Source organism: Rhinichthys klamathensis, unplaced genomic scaffold (assembly GCF_029890125.1).
Source record: "Rhinichthys klamathensis goyatoka isolate OS25496 unplaced genomic scaffold, OSU_Roscu_1.1 h1tg000825l_1, whole genome shotgun sequence".
Taxonomy (NCBI): domain Eukaryota; kingdom Metazoa; phylum Chordata; class Actinopteri; order Cypriniformes; family Leuciscidae; genus Rhinichthys; species Rhinichthys klamathensis.
This window is the reverse complement of record NW_026607208.1, coordinates 1-25,205: the sequence shown is the minus strand read 5'-3', so window position 1 is coordinate 25,205 and position 25,205 is coordinate 1. Positions and strand designations below refer to the sequence as shown.

Here is a 25,205-nt window from a genome sequence, read left to right as displayed (position 1 = left end):
GTTTAGCACTTGTGTATATATACCCTGTCAGTCTCAGTGTTTTTGACGGAGTCCTTGTTTTATGTCCCCACACTTCCGTTCATGTATCTGCCTGTTTCTTGTTTGTTTCTGGATTGCCTTATTGGATTGTTGACCCTTGCCTGGACTGTTGTGAGTACGGATTACCCCTTATTAAATACTGCTCTTGGATCTCACGTCTCTTGTGTGTGTGTTGTGACACTTCTGCCGTCGCAGGAGAGGACGTTTGATGTAACGCAACCAATCACAGTTCGTTTTGTGCCGCGTCATGTTTAGGGGCGTGACAATATAATGTCGATGTCCCTACAATAACAGACCGGCGTGCATCTAATAAATTATTCATTCAAGAACGTTGTGCAAGTTTACTGCAACAATGGAGCCGCGAACTTCACATACTTTTGAAAATCCAGCGTTTAGTTGAACCTGATAAGCGTTCATTGTCACAGTTGTAAACACAGCGGCTTTCTTCTTCCACGAGGGGTTTTGGTGTCACGCATTTGTTTCCAGGTGGATTGATAAAGAATGCGACACTCACGTCTCCCTGACATCCTGTAGAATTCAACCAATCAGATAGCGACTTTGAAACTCCTGAAGTGTTTCCAGAAAAGTGTGCCATATGCATCAGACGTTCAGCCAACCGTCCGTGGGCTTGACATCTGAAGCTAAGGCTACTGCGTTTTGGACCCGCTGGAGTTTGTTTATTATGCATTAAGGGCAACCACCCAGTAGAGCATTACAATAATCTAGCCTTGAGGTCACGAACGCATGAACTAACTGTTCCGCATTTGTCATTGATAGTATATGTCGTAGTTTAGATATTTTTAAGATAGAAAAATTATTTTTACAGATGCTAGAAACGTGGCTTTCAAATGAAAGATTGGCATCAAAGAGCACACCCTCCTGACTGATAACGAAGACTTGACAGAACATCCATCAAGTGTTAGACAGTATTCTAGGTCAATGGTTCCCAACCACGTTCTTGGAGGCCCCTCAACACTGCACATTTTGCATGTCTCCTTTGACTGACACACCCATTTCAGATCTTTGAGTCACTACTAATGAGCTGATGACCTGAATCATGTGTGTTTGTTTGAGGAGACATGCAAAGTGCTCCAGGAATGTGGTTGGGAACCACTGCTCTATGTTATTGAAAGTAGGGGTATTTGGTCCAATAATTAGAAACTCCGTTTTTTTTTCAGAATTAAGTAGTAGGAAATTACTAGTCATCCAATTTTTTTTTTAACAGCTATGCATTCCGTTAATTTTGTGAATTGGTAAGTTTCGTCGTAATGCCATGCTTCCTAATAATAACTCCTTATGGTAGCATGTACAGGGTGAAAAGCAACGGTCAGTACTGAGCCTTGCGGTACTCCTTACATAACGTGTGATCTATATGACATCTCTTCATTTAGTGCTACAAACTGATAATGGTCAGATAATGATTTAAACCATCCCAATGCATTTCAACTTATGCCAGCATAATTTCCGAGTCTACTCAAAAGAATGTTGTGGTCGATAGTATCAAATGCAGGACTAAGATCCAGTAACACTATACAACCACAATCGGATGATAAGAACAAATCATTTGTAACTAATGAGTCTAAGCCACAGTCTTAGTACTGTGATACGGTCTAATTTCTGACTGGAAATCCTCACAGATACCATTTATTTCTAAAAAGGAACAAAGTTGTGAGGATCCTGCGTTTTCTAGAATTTTTGACAGAAACGGTAGATTCAAGATCAGTCTGTAATTGACTAATTTTCTGCGCTTTTTACTCCTGGTAGGGGCCAACTTACACCTCTTTTGCACATGCTAAACATATAAATATGTTACAGTTTAAAAGTATCCACATTAAGACTTGGTTTTCCTGCTAAGAAAAAATACCTCAAATACCCTGCAATAAAACTCACTAGAGAAGATCAAGGAAAAAGAGTGTAGGACACAGCCTTGCCCAAACTTCTCTCCTTTGCTTATCTATGCACCCCCTCTCCCTCCTTCCTTCCCTTCCCCCTGATTCAAGTCACAGAAAGTTCTATAATATACATATGAATATAAAGTAAGAATGTCTATATATCAGATATGATGTATCTTGTGAATCTATTGTTTTTCCCCTTTCATGTTTGGTATCATTTTAAATGTCTCATTTGGCATTTAAAAGTGCATTTGGTAAAATGGTCTCAATTTCACTTCAGTAACTGGTATTATGAGAAAGTCACGAAAATCTTCCTAAGAGAGAAGCTAAGAAAATTCTTTAGATAAATTCTAAGAAGTTTGTAAGAATGTTCCTAATTGCAATTCTTGAATAGTTCTTGAAAAAAGTTCTCAAAAATGTTATAGTATAAAATGTTATAAGTATATGCTATTATAATATATTATTATAAGTTGCAATTTTTATAATTTTAATTCCAATAAATTCAAGTTCCCCTGTAATTGTATCCCTTAAAACTCATCTTTGATCACCAAAATTACATATTTAAACGTTTTTCCTGAAATGTATTCATTTATTCATTAATAGCTTGAATGTAACTCTACACCCTTGCAGAGGACTTAACATGCAAATTAGCCCCGCCTCCACTCGCTCACACCAGCTCAGAATTCCTGGTCCACTCGGTCAACTTTACTGGTTTAATTTAGTGTTTGAACCAGAAACTGATTCAGAAGAAGAAGTGGAAGAGTGAATTATAAAGGCTCGAATACAAGTCGATGTATCAGAATGTTAATGCTTTTATGTGTCGCTCTCTACAACGTCGGAAACATAAGGGTAATTAATATGATTAGCCTTTTGCTTGATATGTTATCAAACAGCTAATAATGTGTTGCTAATGTTACATAAACTATGTTCCCATTCACCATTCTCAGAGTCAAACAGCTGCCTTTATGCCTTCTAACAATCAACATCATTAGAATCGCTTTGAACAAATCAGAACGTCAGTGTAGAAAAGCATTTAGTTCATCATAAAATTGAAATATACATCATAATTCACCCACTGTATTGCTAGCCATTCCGATTTTTCATATCAACAGAAAAATATACTGGGATAACCTGGCTTCTCTTGAGATTCCACTGCTTCAGAGCATAGTAATCATATGCCAACGCCCGCCTGCAAGTTTACGTGATTGGTTACAAGGTAGTTTGTGATGTAAGAAACAGACGATTTCAAACAGCGTTTTTGAGACTGTCTTTTTTTCACTTCAGTTTTAAGGAGAAAATACTCAATGGTGTTGACTTATGAATTTGAATTTGCCCATGGGTTGTCTTAAAGCATATTAAAAACACCACATAGACATATAAACAACATTAAAAACTTGATTTTTTTTTTTATTTACCCTTTGGGGATATGACAGGTTGGCAAGTATCCCTATAACTTTAAGAAAGTTATTCACAAATTTTTTTTTTTAAAAAACCTTCTTTAAATTTTTTTTTTAATTGTCTTAAGAACAATGGTGAGAAAAACATAAGAACAATCTTTAGAATAAATTTAAGGGAATACAAAATATTCTTAACTGTTTCTTAAGTTAGAAAACAATAAGAAAATAGCAATTAAGAAGATTTTTATTTTTAAAGAATGTTTCGTGAATCCGGTCATATCGCAATGCCTAAATTAATCAGCCTGTGTAATAATTCAGTTGAAATCGTATGAAAGTGCAAAATTGTTTACATCTTTATTTACTAATCTCATTTCTCTGACATGGAAATTTAACACATCTATAAACAGCATCAGACTGTTTTTAGCCAGATCAAATGAGATCAGCAGAACTTTGGTTCTTCCAGTAGGCTAGCCTAATACGTTCGGTCAGGGTCTTTAAAGATGTTCAAAATCGGACAAAAACGTTAGTCTATTCATCGTTCATAGTTTTTTTCTGATATTTTTTTTTTTTTTTTTTTTTTGGATGGTCGTAACGTTCCCGTAATGTTTGCAAGATTATACAATGGAATGTTCGTTCACTTAAAAAAAAAAAAAAAAAAAAAAAATGGACGTTTTGAATGTTTAGAGAACTTTCAGAAATAACATTTTTATAACTTAATCGGAACATTAGCAAAATGATCTTAGATTTTATTTTTTTTAGATGATACAGACAGTAGGCTAATTTAAAATTGTAAAGGCAGAGATACTACTCGCTTAAGGATGTGACGTTGGAAGAACATCAGTGGAGTTGCAACACTGTCAACAGAAAAGAGAAACATTGTGACAACGTTGACAACCCCAAACTGCGAATAGCAATTTTTAGCCTTTTCAGCTTGTTGTCACAACGTTACATTACGATAAAGTTATGTGTTTGCATTTGCATTGCCAGTGACATTGTTTACAATACAATTTCACACACCCCAAATTTATAGTAGCCTATAGATCATAAAAAAATAATAATAAAACTGAATGGGGTGCACAATACTTTGGCTAAATTCACTGAGGGCCCCTTTGTGCTCCGACCTCCCCCACTCTTAAGCGAATGGTACACTCCAAAAAGACACGGAGCATGTGAATCAAAATGAAAACACTGAAACACTGAGTGCCATCAGATAGGCTATATACACTAGAAAGAAAGGAAATCCGGAGGGATACTAAAAAGGCAGGTTTGTCATGATCCCGAATCAGTTTCAAAACATCTGGACTTGTTTAAACAAATTATGTGAACCAGTTCCATAGGCTATAGGCTTAACATCGTGACACACCAGTTGTCTTACTAGATCACAACCCGGATTCTGAATGCTTCGGAATGGGAAAAACCTTCGCCACAAAGGATGCTAAAACTGAGTTATCAGCGCTTTGTGTAAGCAATTAAACCCACTGATCTCGAGCTGTCACAATAACGGTAAGTTTTGTGTTATTTTTCCCCATCTACGTCCTTTGTTATTCATATTTTGCGCTGTTATTGTAATCAAGTTTGCGAACCTTAATATATCGTTAAAAATAATAATATTTCAAGTTTTTTTTCCAAGAGTATTGCTGGTATATGCTAAACACTGAAGCCTATGTTGGAGGGTTTGTCCAGTCCTTTGTCCACAATGCGTTTGAATACGGTGGACAGACGTTGTTAAAATGCAGTGCAAAAGATAAATGCTTTTAAGAATATCTTCTCAAAGATGTTTTCTGCCATTTTCATCTACACGCGATAAAAAAAAAATTGGCAGCGGAGTCGTTGTCGTTGAGCCATTGTTCAGTCCATTGTGTGTGTTCTTTTGTTTCTCGCGCTGTATATACATTATCCCATATGGTGTTGTTTTTTCTCCTATAGTGTACATAACAGCTGAGTACTGTGTCATGGGAGCAGCAACAAGCTGCAATCATATGCTCTGCTTTGGTGCTTTGTTGTGGAGAAACGTTTTTCACAAACACTTATTAATGTATCCGCCGAGAAAATAAGCGGGATTAATCACGTTCGATAGCTGTGGAACAAGTCACGTGTGTCTCACGACAGAACTCGCTTATTGTTTTGTTATGTTATGGCGTCACTGTAGTGATTCTATACCCACACTTTACCAATAAAATATTTCTAGATACACAATTCACAATACGTTAGGCCTACAACTTTAATATTGAATATATTCTATAAGGTAACATTCTGTAATTGTAGCCGCACAAATGGCCTAAAACAAGTCTGAAGTGTTCAGTTTATAGATTTGACTAGCCTAGATGTTTATAGATTTGGTAAATTAATTCAAAAATAGGTGTCAATTCATAATTCGAAAGTCATAAAGAACTCAGTACAATATTCTCAATATTGATAATTTACTACCTCTTTTAGTCTATATTTTCAGCAGCTGAATCCTGCTCTTTGTAATGGCTTTCAGAAAAGGGTTTTGTTTTAGACACTTTGGTGTGTAGTGTTGAAAACCTTCAAGCCTTCTTACCCTTTCCCCCCTGTCCTAATCTATTTCTGCTTATTTCAACAATATTTAGATGGGAAAATATTTAAATAAGAGCACATGTATTGAAACAATTTGCATCCCCTGGTATTAGGTTGATTTCTATCTCTACACTCTAATAAAAAACAAATAAAACAAAGAAGATTACTGAAGTATACGTTTTACAAGAAAATACCATTTCAGTATTTCTACTGCAAAATGTCATGCTTAATCATGCTTACGCTACGATATACTTTATTGTCCCCTTAGGGAAATTTTTCTTGGGCTGAGTGCATGCTGCATTTTCAAATCACACAATAAATATGCAAGTCACATGTGTCTCACATAAACAGTCCATACAGGGGAGCAAAACATATGGGTCATATTGCACAGCTAAAAAGGCCACTATTATTGCACAAATAATTGCTGCATAAACCATAAAACCAGCAATAAATAACAATAACCAACAGTAAATACGAATACATGTTAAATAATCAGTGCTAACCAGAGACAAACATAGGCCTTTACCCTTGCCATTTAAGATTCTAATGGAGGCAGACACAGAATAGTTTTTAAAGCAGTTCAGTTGAGTCGACATATGGGCACTCTACCTTCTTCCTGAAGGCAGAAGCACATACTCAGGATGTAGGATGAAGGATCAGCCAGTATCCTGTGTGTCTTTCAACTCCACTATTTTAATTGCAGTCTGGACAATGTGAAAGTCTGTTTTTTAAATGTATAGAGAGGTTACCACACCAAGCTTGGATCCTGTACCTGATTAGACTCTCCAGAACAGCCTGATAAAACAGTCATGATTTTTTTTTTTTGACACCATACAGTTTGAGTCTCCTCTTGTTGATTCTTTGTAATTTGTGAAATTTACTAGCAATTTCTAAATGAAAATTGTTTCAAAGTAAGTCCTTCACCATTTTATTTTGCAGTGAATGTAAATGAGTGTTATGTAACTTGTGTGGCAGATTTCTGTTTTGGGGAGAATGGGATTTCACGTAAATAATTAAAAAGGGTATAAGCATTATCTATTTTTGATGGAAAACAGAGCTTTTATTTAAAAAAGAAAAAACACACACTCTTTAAAACTTTCTAAAAGCTTTTATAGCTGCACTGATTTACTGAACACCTCTAACGTGCCGTAGAGAATTAATGTATTCTAAGGCTGGCCATTTTCCAACCACCCATCTATTATGAAACATTTGCGAACAAGGAAACACCGCTTTTTTTCTCTCCACAAACAAGAAAGCGTGACTATTTAAGGAAAATACTATTTAAAAAGGTAGAGTCACAACAAGAAATGTCCTCATTTGTTCAAGGATTCCCAATACAATTATATAAAATAAATGTTCAGATGTAAAGCACAGCTGTGCGAAACAATGCACAAAAAGAGAGGTTAAAATAATGGGTGGGGTGGGTAAAGTGTGATGAGAGTGAAGTTGTATGAAAGCCAAGTGCTGTTTTCCGTAATGATGACTATTATGTAATAATGGATTGATGGAGGAAGCAGCAGTGGCCCTCAGAGATCCATGTCTAATTGAGTCAGGCTGCAGCACACCAAACATGTTTGGATTTGATTTGAGGGAGAGTGTAAGACGAAGTTCAAAAGAGAGATAGTGATGCAAAGAATGAATAGATTTTGGTACGGCGGAAAGAAGAACCCATGATGGCAGGGGAAGAGTGGGGGAAACGGAAAAAGACATGTACAAAGGTGAGTGGGAGAGCAAGAGAAAGTCGATGATAAATCCATTAATCCATTTCAGTGTTGTTCTGCAAAGCAGTTATAGTTTCTCCATGCAAACAACACTTGAGACGTTTTGAAGCCGGATAAATTAAACCAATCATAAAATCAATTTCAATCAACAAGACTAAGAATTAAATTCTAAAACATTTCTAATCATTTTCAGAAAAATGCTCTATTTGCCACGACTTTCATGATGGAGAGAATTAACTTTTGATACACTCTTCAAAACAAAGGTTCCAAAAGGGGGTGTTTCACATCGATGCCATTAGAACACCCATTTTTGGTTCTCCAAAGAACCTTTCAGTGAACAGTTCTTAAAATAACCATTTTTTTCGTAGTGATAAAAAACATTTTAAACATCTAAAGAACCCTTTTTCCAGGATAAAAACCTTTAGTGCAATGGAAAGGTTCCATGGATGTTATAGGTTCTTCATGGAACCATCAATGCCAATAAATAACCTTTATTTATAGAGTGTATACTGTTCAGAAGTTTGTCTGTAAATTTTGTCCTGTAATTACATCCCCTGTCTCTTTTGTTCGAGCTGTTCTTGCACCGATCATCGCTTTCCATTCTTATGTCGTATTTGTCTCCGATCCATTTTTCTACCTTCTGCAAGCAACATGTCTTTGTGCATGGGAAAGAATACTGGCAGATTGTAATTGTCTCATAGGCACATCACTCATCTTTTATACATCCTTGGCTTTTAAAAGGCTTTGAATGCCTCTATAAGCAAGTACTCCATATGATACATTAGAGCAGATGTTTGGCGAGTCATGTAATGATATAAGAGCAGGCAAAATATTCCCAAGTGCACATTATACATCTTTCTACTGATCCTCTGCCATGCTATGAGATTTATGGTTTAAATTAGTGCAACACCCTGTGTTATTTGCTGTGGATGTGAGAGATGAGTGACTATCTTAGTTTGGCTTCACAATGTTCTCTCAAGTGAGAAAAAAAAGGACAAAAAAGATTTTTGTATGAGCTAGTGAGCTTGAACTGGAGTAAATTTATCATTTTATCCAGCCTTTCATAAATTCCCTTCAGCTGCATTTATGATGCATAATTTTTTCTGAAAACTATGCATCTGAACATTTTTCAGTTGGAGTCCAATTCAAAGCTTCTTAATGGGTCAGCAGATGGTTTAAGCAACAGATGACGGTTAAGCTAATGTTTGCTTGTAGACTCTGGTGTTGATTTGTAGTCGTCATGTTGGACTTGGCTGAGGAAGAACACTTTAATCTGAGAAAAGCCTATTTAGATATTCGTATCTCATCCCCAGCTGAAATCACCAGAGGTTTCCAAGGAATCCGTTCAAAGAAGAGAAATGGGCATTTATATGTTGAAGATGTTGCTGGATTTGGCTTTGGTGTTGGTTGAATCAGTTGTAATAAAGGCTATAGTGACAAAAGAGGCTAATTCCTCTTCCTGGTGCATTTTATCATTAAAGTCAGCATGAAATGGATTGTGATGTATGGGCTTCTTCAAAAACAACAATTATTGGGCATGATTTGATTTTGTCCATCGGCAATTGATCATTGTGGTTTGCGATCTCATTTGATTGACAGGAAAGGAAGTTACTTTAAAGATAATGATGGCACATTAATTTAACCCTGTTAAACCTGGCATATGAAATAATCTCAGAATGCAATTTTTTTTAAATGGAAAAGTTTATTGAACCTTTAGACCAACGTGATTTCATGAGTATTCGCATGTATTTTTTTAACGTAAAGTGTGGTTCTACCACGCGTACATTTACTTACGTTCCCATAGACACTGAAACGCACAATACTGATGTATTGATAGCACTAAAACGTAAATTATTTACGTGTGAACTGTACAGGTGTACATGTACAAATCCTTATTTATGAATATTAAAATCGTGGCATTAAAGCGATAGTTCACCCCAAAATAAAAATTTTGAAAAAAAAAAAAAAATGGTCCACTACCATCAACTATCTGGTTACCAACACTCTTCAAAATATCTTCTTTTGTGTTCAGCAGAAGACAGAAACTCATACAGGGTTGGAACAACATGAGGGTGAGAAAATTATGACAGAATTTTCATTTTTGGGTGAAAGGGCGTTTTCACATTATAAGGCTGTGACTGACAATAGAAACATAAAATACACCAAAAACGCAATATAAATGATATTATATAATTCTTTTGGTGCCGCTTTTGACATTTTTGCAATGAATAAATTATTGTGATTACACTTGTTTATCTGTTATGTTTTTCTTTATAATATACATATTTTTGAAATTTGAAAATTGATTTGAGATTTGCTCAAAGAGGAAAAAACACTTAATTTTTATTCAGATTTTTTAAGCTAATTGCTGATACTTACAGTATATGGCCAAAAAGTAAGAGGATAGCTTGCAATGTAAATCAATTAATTGTTTTTAACAGTAAAACATTTATGGATAATTATGGAAACCTAAGTCGCATCAGTCCAGTTAGTGTTCATCAAAATATTACGATAGTTGTTCAATGAAAGTCAGTAAAGACCACGACCTGAAGGGAGATGTTTTTTTCGAATTATCCTAAAAGGCCTTTTACTTGCTAAAAAAGTATATAAGATAAGGAAGTTTTGATCATGTTGATATAATGTAGAGGCCTTACAAATTTGCGGATCAAATAGTAGGCTTTATGGTGTTGGAAAAATAATGATGTGCACAGATAAATAATTTATAACAAACACTGCAATTTTAATTTCTAAATTTCATTTCCCGCATTAATTTCTTCTAATTCTAATTTCTTTTATTATACCCATCTGTGACAAGCCCCAGAAGCTCAGAGGTTTTTATAAGCAGGATTTGGCAAAAAGAACGTGATTTTAACACACAAACAGGGCTGTTCTTATCATGCGATTTCCTTTTTATTTCTGCTTAGTATAATTTTTTTGAAGGTTTTTTGGGGGGCTGCAAGGGAGAATGATGCACTTGATGTATTTCCTCCATATCTCTCAATAAATATTGTTCTTTTTTTTTTCTAAAGTTCCTGCTTTCTTTTCTATTTATTCCTATTTTCTAGATTTTTTACATGGCGGATAGCACACTCTCTTCCCTCAGGCCTGTCTTTACTCTATCCACTTCTGCTTCAGTGGACTGTCAGAGACTCTGTTCAGAGCCAAGCCAAGAATAGCTCAATAGATGCTCTGTATCATCCCGAAGAGCAGCCTGGGAAAATCACCAAAGCATTTGATTTGGACACAAAGTCAGTGGCAGAGGTCACCCAGCCCCTTTGAAAGCTCGTTTTGTTTGTATATGTGTGCGCATAAGAATATGCTTGCCCCACATGTGTATTAAGACAAATGTAATGTGAAGCCACGGCTCCGGCATAATTACGTTATGTACTCACTTCATTTGTTTGCTCAGATTTACATGCTAACGACCGATTGTGCCCGAGGCCCATTGATTACAGATCCACCCACAGCACAATCAAGAGCAATCAGAGGAAAAGGGACCCCTAATGAAACAATGGAAATAATGAACCACAGATGATGATGAATTGTCAGAGCAGAAGTGTGAAATACCACTGCTTCTTTTTGTCTTTTTTTCTTTTGACTTTTCTTGCAATGTATTCTTTGAAGTCCCTAGCTTTTATCACAAACCTAAAAAACTGTCCTGTCAGTAAAAGGGGCCTCCCAGCTTGACTGTGTGCCAAGAGCATAGAGTGCTCTATTAAGCCCCATGTTAAAGCTACAGTATGTGTGTGTGTGTATATATATATATATATAATATATATATATAAAAAAAAAAGTTGTTGAAAATTTTGGATTGGTGTGTTCCACTCTTCCACTCTAGCATTTCGAACAGCGCAAGGCTGGTGGTGTGTACTTGTGTAATTGAGTAGGCCAGTTATAATCTGAAGTCAGTTGCATTGGCTCTAAGGTGGTGATTGTTGCTAATGATGATTGCACTCATAATCACACGCTCATAATCAGTTTGACACACACACACACACACACACATACACACACAGGCAATGCAGTCTTAAAGGAATAATTCACCCAAAAAATTAACTTTGATAATTATTCACACGTTAGTGTTCCAAACCAGTTCACGAACCGACAGACGCAGACCAACGCAAATAATCACCAGATTACAGTACGTCGCTGCTAAGACATTCCATGACCTGGCAAACGCTGATCTAACATGTTCAATCGGCAGAAGGCAGGCGGCGAAAAACCAGACGAAGTGTCTGTTGATGCAGTGTACTGTAAATTTGCCTTTAGAGTTCATAGTGACCATGTGCCCCCCAAAAACAAAGAGAAAAGCAACATTAAAGGGATAGTTCACACAAAAATGAAAATTATACCACCCATTACACTCATGTCATTCCAAACCACAAATGAAAATATGTTTAGTGACATCTGAGAGATTTCTCTCCCTCCATTCAAAGTCCATTTCACCAAAACTTTGATGCTTCAAACTTCATAAAGACATGAGAAAGAAATCCATGTGAAACAAGCGTTTTTTTTTTTATCCAAGTCTTAAGGAGAAACATGATTAATTTATACGATGAACAGATTTCGGTAAATCCTAAATCTTAATATTTGCTAACTCTTTATCGTGATGCTCCTCCTGACAATAAGTAACTTTGCAAGTACGTCAACTCATTCTAACCCTAACCTTACCAGTCTACTAATAGTACTTTTCGAACTACTAGGAAAAGCTTTTGTTTATCTGTTAGTGGTGTTAAATTATGGAACAAACTAAATAATGAATTAAAGCAATGTCCAAACTTATTCCATTTTAAAAAGATGTTCAAAGAAACCATATTCCAGAGGTATAGAGAAACTCAGTGCTAATAATAATCTGTGCTAGGCCTATATTGGTAGTATGTATAAATATTGTCGTGTTTGTGTACTACTATTAGTATGTAATTAGAACTTTTTGAATATATTTTCTCATTGATTATAGATTTATTACCTCTGCAGATTTATTATTTTGTAGTTATCTCGTTAAATATGGTAGTAATGATATAGGGGTAGGAGTATATAAGTTTTACTTCTTCCTACCTCCTTTTGTGCATGTAAATAGAAGTCTTTAAGTTTTTGAAAGTATGGAGTTCTTTACTTTGTTGTTCATTTGTTTTGTTTTTCTATTATTAGTTTTTTTTATTGATTTTAATTTATTCTTATTTACATGTTCAAATAAATACAAAATACAAATACAAATAGTCTACTGACACTTTAATGAGAGTTACATGTATGTGCAACGTTACTTATTGCCAACAGAATGTGTTAAAGGGACCATCAAAATGAAGTGAAACCCAGATTTCATTTAGGTTTTTATTCATATTATTAACATTGATCACCCTATTGAGAACATCAAATATTGTTAACAGAGTTACAAACCTCATTGGTTCGTGGCGTCAAGAAAGCACGATTGAGGTTCTGTTTACCATATTTGTTGTGCTCTATGTATGTGTTGATCAATGTTTGTATTGTGAATTAAAGCCTAAGCTGCTTATCATATAAAGCAATCTTTTCTCTTCAGAAAACTTGGAGCTCAATACAAGTGGATTTCTTCTTCGATCTCTTTATGAACTTTTTGAGGCATCACAGTTTTGGTGCAATGGACTTTCATTGGAGGGACCAAATTCTTTTAGGTTTAATTAAAAAAATCGTATTTGTGTTTCGAAAATGAACGAAAGTCTTTTGAGTTTGGAACAAATAAGGGTGAGTAAATGATCCTTTAAGCAATGTCACAGAATATGTGCAGTCTGTTTAATGCATGTATATGGTAGTCATGATGTTCATAGAGTTGACTAGCTGCTGTGTTTGAATCCATCTCTGACTCATAATGGTAACACACAGTGGGGCCGCTGTAGGGTTAGTCATTGTTTAGAGCCGAGTCAGCCTACCGCCAGTAGACAAAAATGAAGAATGCCAGACTGAAAGACACACACATTGGTTTGCACATGACCATGTACACATTGCATACAAACACCCATCACATTGCTAACATCATTCAGGTCAGCAGAAGGAGAAAGCCGGTCCAGTGCTAATGGAATTTAGAGCAGAAGCTCTCAACAAGATTAACGAGGTTTAGCAGGCCATCGCCTTGTCCGCTAAATCACTCAGTCCAACCGCACACACATAGACTCTTACTCCCTTTTCTCTCTCTTTCACACACACAAACGCACATACCCTTCTCTCTCAAATATACGTGTCCGTTCTCTTTATCTCACACTGACACACGCCGTCACCCTTCCTCTCTTTCATTCTCTTGCACGCTCAACCCACCCCTCCATTCAGCCTCTCACATTTCTCTACACAACTGTCTGTCCCTTTAACCTGGCAACCATTGCTAGGGAGACCTCCACAATGGTGACTGCAGCGGGATAAGAAATGGACACTTTAGTAGGATGCTACTTTATCTCCATTGCCCAAAGCTCTCAGCTGGCATCTGCTCTCTTGCTGTTCCAGACGTAAGTGGTTGTTCAGGGAGCAGGAGCTGTACATTTTACCTGTCAGATGCCACCTTCCACACCTGCAAGTGCTCTGCAGGGAGCAAATGAATGGGGTGGTTTTATTCAGATTTTAGTGTGTGTGGAAGGATTATTGAGGCTTCTTTCTACAGCTCTTGGACGTGTTTCAGTCATGGTGGGATTGAAATAAATGTGTATGTGAGCGATATCTAGAATGTGCTCTCACAGAACAAGTTTAAACAACCTTCATTCGTGAAGTTCTACTCATTTCTCACCCCTTGATTTATGAAATATTTTGGCTAATTTCTTTGTTTTCATTCTGTAGATTTTCCCCTAAAATCAGTACAGAATATGTGACCTTAAAATTACTTAAAAGAGGTCATATAATGCAAAAATCAACACAACTTTCAGATATTACTAATTCAGTATCACTTGAATACATCAACAATGTCTGCTTCTCGTTCAGCAACTTGGCCACTTGTAATCTTGAAGTAATAAGGAGGAAGAAGGATAGATCCAGTTATGTCTATAAGATTTTATTGTTCCAGTTAGACCATAAAGTATCTAATGATAAAAGTATCCTTCCAATGGATTCCAGTCTAAAGAAATAGTGTCTGATGTTTATTTTTATCGAGATTCTTGGTGATTTCAGTCCAACTCATTTTAGCACAGATTATTTTGTGATCCTGTCACAGCTTAATGTTTTGTAAAGAGGCTGTTATAGAGTCAGAAGGGGTCAACTACGTATACTGAATCTGACCGCAAACCCACAATGCTCTTCGCTGCATTCATTTCACATGCAAATATGAGTCCTACAGGTTTACCTGAAAATGAAAATCATTCATTTGCCTTTATGTTGTTTTGCTGAAGAAAAAAAGAAAAGGAACAAAAAGGTATTATACATTACAAAGTGGTCATTTTGCTTCAGAAGACTTGGAATATGCAAGTCAATTGATATGGATTAATTATACTTTTTTCAGTTTTCACTTTCATAATTATGGACAAAAACAGCTGAAACATTCTTAAAAAATATATTATTTGGTGTTTCACTGAGGAAATTAATTCATAAAAGTTTGGAAAGACAAGAGGGGTGAGTAAATGATAACAGAATTTTCAAAGTTTGAGAAAAGTGTATATTTAAACTAAAGGGATATACACTTGGGTTCACCCAAAAATTTAAATTCTGTCATTAATTACTCGCCCTCATGTCGTTCCAAACCCATTCGACTTCTGAGAGCTTTCTGTCCCTTCATTGACAGCTACGCAACTGACACTTTGACGTTTCAAAAAAGTTCATAAAGAGATTGTAAAACAAATCCATATGAATTGAGCGGCTTAGTCTAAAAATTTCTGAAGAAACACAATCGCTTTGTATGATAAACAGCTTTTATTCACATATAAACATTCATCAACTCACACATCAGTTGTGGGAAACGGATGTTCATGTTCGCTTGACGTGCGAGAACCAATGAGATTAATTCTTGTGGTACGCAGCACGTTTGAGCTTCTGTAAGAACCAATGAGGTTCATTCTCGTGTTATGCAGCACGTTTGAGCTTCTGTAAGAACCAATGAGGTTCATTCTCGTGTTACGCAGCACGTTTGAGCTTCTGTAAGAACCAATGAGGTTCATTCTCGTGTTACGCAGCACGTTTGAGCTTTTGCTAGATCCAATGAGGTTCATTCTTATGTTATGTAGCTAGCTTTTGAGCTTCCTCAAGAGGTTTGTTCTCGTGCATCAAGCAGGTTCAGTTGAGCTTCTGTTTATGTTCCCTGATCAATGTTATATATATATATATATATTTATAATGTCACCAAGAGCCATCTTTTTTTTCATTGACACATAGTTAAATCAAAATTAATTTTTTTGACCGGTTTGACTTACTTACTTCTGTGGAACGCAAGATATTTTGTAGAATGTTTGGGTGACCATTGACTTCCAAGACATTTCCCAAAATATCTTCTCATATGTTCCACAGAAAAAAGAAAGTCATACAGTTTTGGAGTGACATGAAGGTGAGTAAATTACAGAATTGCCATTTTTTTTGTTGGGTGAACTATCCCTTTTAGTGAGAGAGTAGCTGTTTTAAATAAAGGATTGTTCTTATGATTTAGCTCATTTTGTTTTCAGCTCATGTAATAACCAATTGGTTTTGTTTCCAGCTGGATTGGTATTTACCTTATCCTGTCATCTTTGATTCTTGCCCGATGTGCATAGTGGCATGATGCATTTTCAGGATTACCAGTTACATAGTGGCTGCTGTTACAGTTAACCTAGATGCTGACACATTTGCTTTTTGTAGCATAGATCTGGGCTTTTCACATTCTGGTTTTTATCCCAAGTCGTTATTTGTGCTCTCAAGCAAGGCAGCTAGTTTCAGAGACAGTCTCTATAGGCTGTACTCAAGCCCATCATATTGTCTGTTATTGTTCAGTGCAGCTGTTTACATTGATCTGCCATTTTCCATCTAATGAGCAGGCCACATACAGTACATACCGCGTGCATAATATATACACAGGTCGAGCTGACATTCTCTCTGCGGGCCTTTTGGTAAAATATTCATGTGAAGTCGCAAGCTCAATAGAGCCTTTTGTTCTACATCATGACTGACATCTACACCTGAGGCAGACAACGACTCGTTCCCCATGATCTGAAGTGCAATGGGACGTACCGAAGGTACCATCATAAAGTAGACAGAGAACAACAGAGATTTGAGTTTTTTTAGTGATTGGAAAGAGGTTGAAGACAGCTTCTTTTCTTCAGAGACTGTGTGTGTTGAATAATGCTCTTTGCATGAAGATGGAGTAATACCTGAAAGTGGTTTTCTCAGGCTGTTCCAGTGGTGAAATTTCACGTAAAGTTATCCTTTTCTGTCTCTCCATCCAAGTGATGAATTTTTCGCCTGAGTGCTGAGAGTTGTTGTGGAGTGTTGGTCCAGATCGATTTATTTTTCCTTGTTGTAACACAAGCCTTTCTGAACTGTGCTGCAAGTTTACCCATGCATGGATGAAGGCAAACATGGCTTAATAAAATGATCTCTCTCTCTCTCTCGCTCTCTTTCATCTTCTATATCTATCCCCCCCCCCCCCCCCCCCGTTTCTCTTTTTCCCTGCTGAAAAATAAAGTTTAAGCTGATAGTTTTGAACTGGTAGCTGGTTTCTAGGTGATCCAAGCTGGATATTAAGTTACTGGTCCAGGTTAGCCATTAGTTGGTCAAAGCTAGTGAATGGCTGGTTGACCCAGCCATTAAATTAAACAGTGTGTTTTCAAGCAAAGGCTACACACAATTCTTTGTGAATTTAATTAGAAATTTGGAAGTAAAGTTTACTTTGTTTCAAGTAAATTATGCTCAAACTTTGTAAAATTTTCTTAAGTGAAGCTTATAAAAACACTATAATTTCAATGCTAATATTATCTCATTTAAAATACTGAGTAATGTTTACTTTTTAAGTAGCCTATTTTTTTTTTAACATGACTACAATTCATTTGTGAAGCATTATCGGTATTGTGTTAAATAAAAATATCTGAACATAAGCCAATAATATTGACAGACATCATTTTACATTAAAAAAAAAATTCAATATTTGAATTGTAAATGTATTAACAACATGGGTAAAACAAATAAAATCATCCAATCTTCTGTCCACAATTCTTTTACTCTGCGAAAGCAAAAGAACAGAGTTAGATCAAGTGACATTGCCATCACACATACAGTACCAGTTTGGATCAGCAGAAACCAGCTGGTTCCCAATCACAGAGCTTAAGCTGGTTATGTTTTTGGTCTTCTGATCACTTTATCTTGATTTCTCTCTTTTTCTTCCTATATCTTCCTAAGTTGGCCAAGTTGTTATTTGCACGTCTTGGGTGCAGAAGGGAAGGGGTTTCCTTAAGCACCAGCACTGGGAAAACTGTAAGGCAGGCTTAAACATTGATTGGTTCTCAGGCTGTTGCCATGGTGGCAGGTCGCTCTCCCTCATCTCAGCCAAGTATAACTTGTAGCATCCCAGAATTACTCTGTTGTTATGACAACAAACAGGAAGTGAGGTATTGTTATCCCAGTTATATAAAGGCTTTGTTTTCTATAGCATTTCTTGCACTAAACGACATTCATTTTCACTGGAGAATCTCTCATAACTCAAAAGTTATCTTGCGTGTAGTAAACGACTTGCAATAATAATCTCTAGCTTCATTGCCAAATCTGCCGATATGAGGTTACCTCTAGCATTCTGTCACACAGTTGAAGAACTATACTGTTCTGAAATATGCATCAGGATGTAAATAAACAGGACTGTTGCTGGAAATGGTGCTTTTACATTTACATTAATGTATTAAAAAAGCACTGCCTGACTTTTCAGTTCAGCTTTTTAGTCACTGATGAAAATAATGTCAACGTTCATTAATGAAGCATATTTGTTTCTGACAGATCTAAAGTAAATGCCAAAGGGCAAGTTTAAGTGTATGTCAAATATCTGAGAGATTTTAGTTTGAATTTGACTAATGAATACCCCTAAGTCAAAGATATGTGTAGCGGCATAATAATTTTTGTCTTTCCTGCATTCAACAGATTTTTAAGTTGGAAAAAGTAATTTCAAGCCACCGTCAAAGCACGACGAGAGAGAGAGTTTTTTTGGAGAGGTTATTTGAAGGCTTTCCTGTAACAATATTAAATTCATTCAAAATGTATACTTTTATTCATTGCATTCCAGTAGGGTTTGTTGCAGTTTGGCATTGCAATATATTTGCACGACTGAATCAAAAAGGTTGCCTGAAATGCAGAGGGAACCAACATATATAAATTTAGCTTTGTGATTCAGACTTCAGCAATTAAATTACCATGCCAAAAGGCACTAAACCCTATGAAAAATAAATTGATATAGTATATTGCCTAACTTCTGAATCGTAGAGGGAACCTACATTACATTAAATTAAATGAGGCAGTTTTCCCCCTTCAACCATATTGTAGCAATGGACCATGAATGGTGTAATGGACTTTTTAATTTTTTTTTAAAGCAAGCAAACTCTCTCATTGACAAAGAGATGTAGTCTTTTGTGTTAGGATGTTTAATGTAAAATGAAGAAGGAGTTCTGTGGAAAATCTTAAATTAATATTTTGTAAAACATGAATATTTTGTTCTGTCCTTTGGGCTTGTGCATTAACAAGTACTCACCATACTTCTTTGAAGTACACACTAGCAAATGAAATTGCTGTCAACTAAAGCAGCTCATACATTCACTGAGATAATAATATAAAGCACTCTTTAGTTTTAGATTAGAATTATAATACTTTTTTTCTCTCTCGCTGATTAGGTGTACTGAGGCAGTTTGAATAAGCTTTTGAGGGCTCTTTGGTCCCAGTGTGTTGACGCTAGATGTTATTTATCCATAGCAAATTTCAGTTTTTAAAATGTCAGGCAATGCCACTATATATTTTAAAGGAGAACTCAGGCGCAAAATGAACCTTTGGTCTAATTACACATTGTTACCTAGTCAACCGTTATCTGAGATTTGTTTTCATGATTATCGAATGTAAATAGTTTTATCTCTACAAACAGTTTAGCCTATAAAGCTAGTATAACGCTAGTATATTGGGCATAGTGTAATGACAAATAAAAATCGCTTGTTAATACCACTAACAAGGCTCAAAATAGCCCCACACTAGCACGGTAGCATAATGAGGGTCCCTACCTTCAAACCGAAGCATTGAGAACTTTGTCAGTGTCCAGACAGTTTAATAAGAAGATATTTTAAACATACAGTCAACTTCGCGTATACAGGCAGAATCCATCTTTGAAATACAGCCTTTACCAGTCGATCTACGAACGCCGATCCAAGCCTGCTGTTCGCGCTCACCTTATCACAACTTATAGCTCGTTCACATCTCACCAGCGCACTTGGATCGGCGTTCGTAGATCGACTGGTAAAGGCTGTATTTCAAAGATGGATTCTGCCTGTATACGCGAAGTTGACTGTATGTTTAAAATATCTTCTTATTAAACTGTCTGTACACTTACAAAGTTCTCAATGCTTCGGTTTGAAGGTAGGGACCCTCATTATGCTACCGTGTTAGTGTGGGTCTATTTTCAGCCTTGTTAGTGGTATTAACAAGCGATTTTTATTTGTCATTACACTATGCCCAATATACTAGCGTTATACTAGCTTTATAGGCTAAACTGTTTTTAGAGATAAAACTATTTACATTCGATAATCATGAAAACAAATCTCAGATAACGGTTGACTAGGAAACAATGTGTAATTAGACCAAAGGTTCATTTTGCGCCGGAGTTCTCCTTTAATGAGTGAAAAGAGTCTATATACGATTAAATGAAGTGAAAATATGACTTGACGCAAGAGTTGAATGGATTCAGACAGCTGTCTGGCATTGGACTGTCTGATGTTGTTGTCACAAAGAGAATTTTTAAATTTAATCTGGCTATGCCCTGTTTATTTTGACAGGTAAAGTCAAACTGTCTCTGACTCTCATGAGTTAATATCTTATCTCTTTGAACAGGCAAATTGCTGTGGATGGGAACCTTCTCTGCACCCTCTACCTTCCACATGACCCCACTTTCCCTGTTTCCTCGGCTCCCGTAAAGATACGTTACACTCTCTAACACACACTGACAGCATGACGTCCACTGCCCAGATCCTGGCCTTTAAGTTCTCCCCACCCTCTCAAGATGGGAGTCCAGACCGTCTGTTCAACTGTGATGAGGACATTGAACGGCGCTATGAGGTGGTCCCGTCTGTCGTCTGCTCCATGTGTTGCCTCTTTGGCATCATCTACTGCTTCTTCGGTAGGTTGCAAAGGATGAATTAACTGATTATATTTAGAAGATTGCAGACAGTAGATCAGACTGGTTTGGAGAAACGCAGATTTACATAAGAAGTATTACTCAGAACGAGCCCAGATTCTGGCATGACCTGAATGCATGGGTATGTCTTTGTCTCGTTATCACAAACATCGTTTCAGCTGTGGTTGTTATAGCCAAATTTAATTCACATAATAACCATCTGAATGTGACAACCAGACAAGGGTGACAAATCTATGTCCCTCTCTATTAGATAAGCTTTATCACTTTCACTTGACTGTGAAATTTGCTTTCACTGCCCATTACTTGCAGAGAGAGAGAGAGAGAGAGAGAGAGAGAGAGAGAGAGAGAGAGAGAGAGAGAGAGAGAGAGAGAGAGAGAGAGAGAGAGAGAGAGAGAGAGAGAGAGAGAGAGAGAGAGAGAGAGAGAGAGAGAGAGAGAGAGGACATCTTAGCTGTGACGAACAGCCGCATATAGACTCTCTTCTCTCTGTGGCATTCAGACCCAATGTGACTTAAAATGTTAAAACATTTTATGTATTCTTCTTGCCCTTCTGCTGCCAATTTGGGCCATTATCACCAGTTTTTAATTGCATCATTTGAAAGCAGATAACCTCTCAGTGAAAAGCACAATGCTTTTTGAAAGGCTCCTGTCGATTTAAAAGCTACTTTTTTTTACAGTAACTGTAGCAACGAGATGGACATTAATAGCACAGAGCATCAAACACCTTTACTCAATGCAATTCTGGTGATCCCTCTTAAATGTTTCAGAATAAAATGTTTATGCCTGGGATTTCAAGTAGACCTGTTTCTGGAATAATTGACTGTATCTCTAAAAATAGAGACAACGGTCTCGTTTCGTATCTCGTTTAATAAATAGGCGATATGGCCAAAAACATTTCTCAACATAATTTTTCCCCCATATCATTCATCTCAATATTCATTTTATACCAATAAGGGCGAAGGAAAGTACAAACTCAACAGAATAAGCTATCTTTTAATGTAATCTTTGAAATGCGTTCTTTTTTTGTTTTGTTTTATTATTTAATACAAATGTATCATCAACAATTATTTATAATTAAATTAATTCGTTAAACTTGAACAATTTAATTAATCTTTTAAAATCTATTCAAATGAAAGTATAACAATTAATTTTCAACAAAGCATTGCATTAAAGTAAGATTCTGCACAAAATGACTGAAAACATGGATGAAAAATGACTTCTTAAAAAATGTAATGATAATAATACTAATATTACAGTAAATTACATAAAGCACTTTTTAATATACAATAGTAATATACTAATTGCATATATATTATATATGATATAATCATCATTTTGTTGTGAAGACTTTCCCAGTTCCAGTGTGCATTTGATTACAGCCTTTCTCAAATTAGCTTTCCAGAGCTTTCTTAACCTGTAGCATAGACTTTATGGTAGGAAATGGAAGTGCAAGCCGAAAATTGATTTCTGCTGTGTGATGGGCTGTTTGAATTATCCATATTGAGGAAAAATGCCCACAGATTATCATTGTTATCAACATATATTTTATTGCGATGCTGTTTTCTTTTGAGATTGTTTTATTTCCAAGCCCTAATATATACTACTATTCTTATTGATTATCTGATAATAATATTATGTTCTCTTCCAAAACTATCTCTTTCTTTCCCACCTGCTCCTCCCCTATCCTCCCCTCTCCACCCGTAGGGTACCGCTGCTTCAAGGCCGTAATGTTCCTCACGGGTCTAATGTTTGGTTCCATCGTCATCTTCATGCTCTGCTATAAGGAGAGGGTCATGGATACTCAACTAAGTGTGGAGGCCAGTGTGGGCATCGGCCTGGGCATTGGCACGTTATGCGGTTTGGTCACTATGCTGGTCCGCAGCGTGGGGCTTTTCATGGTTGGACTTCTCCTGGGTTTACTGGTCGCCCTCGCCTCTCTGGTGGTTCTGGAGGAGTTTTACCACCCGAGGACAGTGTGGCTTCCCCTGGGTGTGCTGCTGGGTTCGGGCATGCTGTTTGCTGTGCTCACTTTGCAGTGGCAGCGCTGTTTCACCACCATCTCCACCGCCGTCTTCGGATCAGCTGTGGTGACTGTGACTGTGGATTATTTTGTCGAGCTCTTCGCTTTGACACGGTACATCTATGAGAGGGTGAAGGTGGATCCACCTCGCCCCGTGTGTTGGTTCACGTGGGTGGTCATGGGAGTCTGGCCTGTGCTGGCGCTGCTGGGTGTTCTTATTCAGTGGAAGGTCACGGCTGAAGGATATTCACACACAGAAGGTAAGTCTGACAGGCATGTGGCAAATATAGTGAAAGGGACAAAACTGTGGCTTAAGCCAAAAGTATACTTGTCTTGTCCGCTTTCCGCTACGGCTCATGGACAGTTCATGTGACCTAAATTACGTCATCAGCACAGATTTTTGTGTGCGCACCGACAACAGGGCATGTGCAAATTGCTAAAAAAAAATTCACTGTGTAGTGGATGCAGAGAAACGGAGAGAAAGATGGAGAGAAACGCAGAAAAATGAAGTCTAATAAACCTGCTGCTTTGTTTTAAGGTTAATCAAACAAAGGACAAAGTACTCACTCACTTCTCTTTATAAAGATCCATTTATATTTAATTTATAGAGTGATGAATATGCAGTCTTATTTCACATTTGATTACTTTATTCAAATTCTGTACCTAAAAACATCTGTTATACCTACCTGCAAAACCTAAAAACACAGTTTATTTTATTACTGACTGCTTACTTGTCTTTTATAATGTTTTAAATTTACATTAACTAGGCTAGTAGTTTTTATAGTATCAAAATTGGAATAGAGAATTGTAATATATCACTGGTATCTAAACATTTGAACCGCTAACCCAATCCTTAGTCCTTAGAGCAGCTGTAAATATGCGCTATGCTAGTAAATGAAAGATAAAATATGATAGAGCAATAGAATGAACTGAAGTAACAGAAAGTCATACAATACATTTTAGCAGTCTTAATTAAGCATGAAAATAACTGAAGTAAATATATATTTGCTAAGCAATTTAAGCAAACTAATATGATTCATATTCTTATGGTTTCTCTACCCTATATATTATGAAAAAATTACAAATGCACTGAAAATAGTTATCAGTATCGAAAAGCAATGAACCAGAAATGAAAGTATCGGTATTGGACTCGTTATGGAAAAAGTGATATCGATGCATCCCTAGTAGTGTCTGTTCTCTAACTGAACTAAATGATTTTTATTACAATGTACAATCAAAACGGCAGTGGGGGCAAGTGATATAACCGGTGTTGCGGCTAAACACCGGTAACACCGGCAACACCAACTATCGCAGCAAGCCTAGATTGAAGCTTAACTCTGCAGGATAGTGACAGTGTCCCTTCAGGATCAAGATTGGACACCCCTGGTGTGACAGTAACATTACCATTAGTTCCTATAATGAAATATACCAATGAATATACCAGTCGAGGCATATGGATTCATTTCATGCTGCTACCTTTACACTATATCCTTTTTGGATCTTGAAAGTTGTGGAGATTGATTTTCATATTATGAACGGAAGAATCCGAAACGTTCAAAATATCTTATTTTATGTTCTGCAGCAGAAAGAAAGCCATATGAGTTTGGAACTACATGAGGGGGGGAGTAAATGATGACAGAATTTAGACGTTTGAGTGATCTATCCCTTTAAGAGGATGTCCCTACATGGACTTCATTAAAACAAGGTGTCTTTCTGAAATCCCCCCCCTTGTATATACTGGGAGTTTAGGGGTGATGAGGTTTTTGGTGGTTATCTATTTATGGATGTCCTAGTTAATTACTTCCAGTGGTAGTGATCCTGTGGAGATCAGACTGGCTTAGCTGTGCCCTCCATACAGGCTCCCATAGAGTCTCAGAGTGACTCAATGGGAAGGCCTGACCTGAAATCCATGAATGGGGACTTTTAAACTGCTTCATCACTGTCTTGTAGAGAAAGCAACCACCGACATCTTAAGCACTGCATGAGGGTATGCATGAAATTTCCAAGGGTAGAAGTCACACTCTCTATGACTGATGAGACGACACAGAATTGTGTGTAGTTAGGGAAGTAAGATATTGCCAGGCATCGACAGGACCTTGAATATTTCTCTATTAAAAGTACATATACTTTACTTTTCCTTGTCAGTGCAAGGCTAAACAAAACGTTATGCTGAGATTCTGAATTAAAGTGCACACTGGGAAAACAGACAGTGAACTGCGCTGGGGTGGTTGCCATGGTTACAAGCTGGGCCCTTGTTTGGTGGAATGGGGGAGGGGGCCGTGATGAGGAAGGGGCAGAAGAATAGAGACGTGAGTG

The 25,205-nt window shown here is 36.8% G+C and overlaps 1 protein-coding gene across 1 annotated transcript; it reads left to right on the top strand.

Annotated features, from left to right (window-relative positions):
* The first annotated feature begins 4,477 nt into the window (after positions 1–4,477).
* On the top strand, positions 4,478–23,373 carry tmem198a (transmembrane protein 198a). The gene is made up of 3 exons (XM_056243684.1): positions 4,478–4,831; positions 20,566–20,851; positions 22,574–23,373. Exons 2-3 carry the CDS (start codon positions 20,683–20,685, stop codon positions 23,260–23,262), a joined length of 858 nt encoding a protein of 285 aa, XP_056099659.1. The 5' UTR covers positions 4,478–4,831; positions 20,566–20,682; the 3' UTR covers positions 23,263–23,373.
* Positions 23,374–25,205: the final 1,832 nt, after the last annotated feature.